The following is a 4,491-nucleotide window of genomic DNA, read 5'->3' as shown; positions in this document are numbered from 1 at the left end:
TTCTCTGGTCACAGTTTTTTTTCTTGAAACAGCTTCAGTGTGGACAATTTTTCCTGATGCTCTTATAAAGTTCTATAAATTCTCCCCACCGCTCTGATCGGGCGGATGCAAAATATGAAGCAAATTTCCCACAGTTTGGTTAGCAATTATTTAGGGTGAAACGGAGACAGTGCGTTCGAACGATGGGAGCGGTTGGGAGAGGAGCTTACGGTTTCAGGATGAGCGGATAGTTTTAGGTGGAATTTTCTGTTACCCTGGTCTCAGTGTTTGCTTCCCCATAGATAATTTCCAGAGAAACGTTTCCACCGCCGATAGCTTGACGGCACATATTACGATTTGTTTCCACCGTGAGTACTCTTCATTCCAAACTGACTGCTTGCCATCTCGATATATGTAGCAACTGAACGCCCCTATGGAAATTTTATCGATCAGTTCTGTGAGCCGTTGCTGGTGTTACCGTAATTACCAGCGTACGAGTGGACTACCAGAGAATTCATCGCTAATGCCGCGCACAGCTGGGCAATTGAATCCTTGTTCAAGGTGGAATACATCTGGAAGGAACACAAACATTCATGCTCATTTCACAGCCTGTTTTGGCTCAGTAAAACATCCCGTACTCTTGTAATCTTGAGACTTACAGGTGTAAGAATGAGAAATGTATGGATTTTACAAGGTATATGTTTTCAGAATGCTTGGCCCTTGTGACTCCCTTGTGACGCTCTGGTAATATCGAACCAATGCACACAGGCCTGTAAACAGTTATCATCCGAGATTCATGTTATGTTATTGTCCTTTGACTGCTGCAGTCGTTCTAATATCACGAATCCGTTTTCCTACAGAGAACGTTTTTCTTCAATCACATTATTCTTCAGTCACTATTACTTTCGTGATTGAATGAAAACTATGTTATTTGCTCAGTAGGATGGACACTAGGTGATTTAAAGCTATCAACTTTTCTTCACCTTTCTTCACTTCTAGCTTTCTGTGCAATACGGATCGAACGACAGAGCAGTTGGGTGCTCTGTTAACGGAATCCCTCGATGCTACGCAGCGCGCCCGTCTCGTGCACTTGTTATCATCAGACGGAGGGATCGACCGAAATGACGAAGAACACGAACATACATAGCTAATTGAGCCACTTGGAATCGCTTTACCACCACTTCAGTTCTCATGACCCAGGGCACTCGGTGTTGTGGTTGAAGGTTTCACTAGCCACTTTGAGTTCCTTTGTTTCTATATATTCGTGAACATACACACACGCCAAATTGCACATTTCCCTTAGTTGCCGATTGGCATTTCTAATGGCGTTGTATTTTCCTCTCGTAGATCCTCTACCCACGATGACTTTCCACTCCTTTTCATCCAGTGATTTCTAACACTACAGTGCACATATTTTTGGATTCGTTCGTTCTTTTTTCATCGGTCTCCAAAATTTTCATTGACAGTGAAGGAAATGAGCGTGCTAGGATCATCTTGGCGGTAGTTGCCAACGAAAATTCAATTTAATGGTGCAGGTCGGGCTAAGGTCACAGAAGGATGCTGTTCTTCCCTGAGGTGCCTTTTCCGGCATTGGAAAGGTCCTTCCGATCTTCCCGTAGTGTTCAACGCTGCAATGCATCGTTTTCTGTGTCTGGGCCCACATTTTTAGCCAATATGATTGGATGGAGTTATCTGGTAAAATTTTGCAAGGTTTATTTTGAGGTAACGATCCGTGTTGCATCTCCCATTCTAGACTTCGATGCCTACTGCGGTGCAATCGATTATCGTTTCGACTTATTTCATTGATGGGTTGCAATTGAAGAGTGTTCACCTTTTATCTCTATGGTCCAGAAACGACAAAACTAAAACAATCTGATGCACTAAAATAGCTAAAGGTGTAGCACTATTCAATGACCGTTTATCCTGGACTGAGTCAATTGTAATCAGCTAATAGGTTATAGGTTGACCAGATACAGTGAAGCAGTACATACGTGATATTCAAAATGTGTCAAAATATTGGTAGCTTTGGCGCATTTACTGGTGGCTTGTCCGGTGGCCTTTGATCTGTTCACCACGCTTGGCAGTGAGTTTGCAGGCTTTTCGTCCTCAATCAGGGAGACATTAGCAGCACACAGTTAAGTGGCCATCTGCAGGTGATTGTACAGCTTCCAAAGAGAGTATGTTATATATGTTCATGTGATTCACTGGATTGCATCTTTCTTGCAGTCTTTATTAGTCCGTTCGCAAATTGTGTTAATTTACTTTCTATAGGTTTGTTTAATACCTTATGTGCGATGGTTTCAGGTCGATATTCCGACTTGCGTTTTATTGTGACTGTCTTCCTTGGATTTCGTTGACCTGTAATGATGGTTCGTTAAGAAGGAACCGGAAAAGAGGTGCAAAGATGTTAACTGGACGGTCATCAAAACATAGCCATTAAGTTTTTGGAGGTTTTGGATCGAAATGGTATTACCAAGTGGTCCTCTCTTGTTTTGCACCCATATCATAATCATGCTGTTTCAGCGGGAACTCCTCCATAATGTCGCCATTTCTCGGTCTATCGTCCAAATAGGTTTATCATCAGCTGTTCCATCCGCTACCAATGGACTCTACGAATAACATGAGCTTCCGTCTTTTGTTGTTCAATGTACGGTTAGGATCCCCGTCTGAGTTGACTTCAAATAAACGCAGTAGTAGGTTTTCATAAAACAAGCCGAACCAACCCTGCCATAGGCTGGCCATAATGCCACAAGTTACGAATTGTGTACATAAATGAACACCTTATGATCGAATGCGGCATCACGTGACGTATTCGGGTTCATGAAGTTACAGGTCACGTGCACTGGTATTGCTGTTTTTATTTTAGGATAGCGAATTCTCGCGGTGGCTTAAAATGTATTCTCCAGTGTAATATTTTACGTGCCAGGCGATTTATCGAAAATGTCCCTAAAATCCATAACACTTCTATTGGTTATAGACTATTTCGGTAGCTATCCCAAATCCATTTCTCTTGCGTGGGTCCTCAACTCGAAACTCATCGTAAGCCCACAGCAGTGGGGTCAGTTCATTCATACGTTTCGCCGTGTTATTGTCTGATCTCTCCTCCCTGGGCTGTCATTGCCAATCCAACTAAACACCCGGAAAACCGGCGACTTTAGCCGTCGCAGTCGTTTTTGCATTAGTATTACACCTTTATTCAGAAGGGCTGAACGTACTGAAGATTTGTGTATTCGTTCGTTCAGCGATAAACTGTTGCATATCCAAAGACATAGATTACTGAGTACCGAAAGCGCCGCCCAAGCCTTGGTAATGCAATCAGTTAGTTTGTCTCTGGAGCCACTAATACTGAAGATACATCCTGGGTGTAAGTGTTACTCATCATTATCAGGTATTTCTCCTGATCAGTCTAGCGCCTTCTTGTTGTGAAATTCTGTCCAAAACGAGTATAAGAAGATCCCAGCTTGTCAATGGCATCCTGTTTCCCGTTCTCAAGATCACAAACCGTCACTTTGTATTTTAAGTCCCGAGGGGCTTCCGGTCTTTTGTTATCCAGTGAGAGTTTCCTGAGGACGTAATCTGTAACGAAATCTAATTGGAATGAGATGTTGGGCAGCGGTTTTGGGTCCTATTTGAAATCCCACAATACCATAATATTTTGCTTTTTTCTAAATTTTTTTTTGTTACGTTTTATCGGAACTTCATTTTCCACCGGTTGTCTCATGAGTCGATCCTGTTTTATGTCGTCACAATACTTTTGATGTCAAGAAAATGGCGGGTAGCTGGAATCCGTTGTGTATGAGACAGTTGTTCGAAACTGTCACAAGGTGAGCGAGTGATCGATATGGTCTCGTACCGGTTGGGACCTCTGTTTGATTAATCGTGCGCTGGGCTTAGCTAGTGAGGTATAATACAGGGTGAATTTGGAGGAACGAAGCTGTTGCGGTTAATGGTGGAACACTGACGTCGACTGGCGTGTTGAGCCTTCCTATAGAATAGGATAATGATGGGAATCTCCCAGTCAGCGAGAGTCTCTGTAGTGATGCCGACGTTTCTAAGACAATGAGATGAATAACTAGCGCTGATCTCTCATCTTTAGACAATGGTGTCGACATCCCACGACAAGTTTCGCGCTTCTTGTGGCCGCAGTCCCCAAGTTTCCATCAACTTCATGCCCAGTTCTAATTGGACTCAGTTCGCGAAATACAAGAGACCCAAGTTAATTCCAACTGAATCTGTCGTCTGTGTTACACCGTGACTGAATGGACTGTAGAAGGGCTTCGGGAAACCGGTTGTGAGCTGTCGTAAGGTTTTCAGCAACCTCACGAGTAGTGATCCGTCGAGCGGTTATATTGCGATATTTCGAATGTCATACTGAGTGAAACAGGACGCAGGCTTAGTGCCACATATTCAGTTGGTGAATACCATGAGCTATAGTCTCAGTAGAGATAAGGTTGTTTCGCCTGTTAAGACTAAATCCCAGTGCAAGTGAGTGTGTTCGTGGAAATGATTGCC

At 43.2% G+C, this 4,491-nt stretch overlaps 1 protein-coding gene across 1 annotated transcript in view; it reads left to right on the top strand.

Moving 5' to 3' along the window:
• T265_09541 (hypothetical protein) overlaps positions 1-1,384 on the top strand; it is a gene marked incomplete at both ends in the record, with an annotated part of 51,669 nt that extends 50,285 nt beyond the window's left edge. The window contains one exon of the mRNA XM_009175641.1: positions 979-1,384. Coding sequence (XP_009173905.1) covers positions 979-1,126 — 148 coding nt within the window. The remainder of the gene's footprint in view (positions 1-978) is intronic.
• Positions 1,385-4,491: the final 3,107 nt, after the last annotated feature.

The sequence above is a fragment of the Opisthorchis viverrini genome, assembly GCF_000715545.1.
Source record: "Opisthorchis viverrini unplaced genomic scaffold opera_v5_283, whole genome shotgun sequence".
NCBI classification, from domain to species: domain Eukaryota; kingdom Metazoa; phylum Platyhelminthes; class Trematoda; order Opisthorchiida; family Opisthorchiidae; genus Opisthorchis; species Opisthorchis viverrini.
Note: the sequence above shows the minus strand (reverse complement) of the source record. Positions and strands in the feature narration are given on the sequence as shown.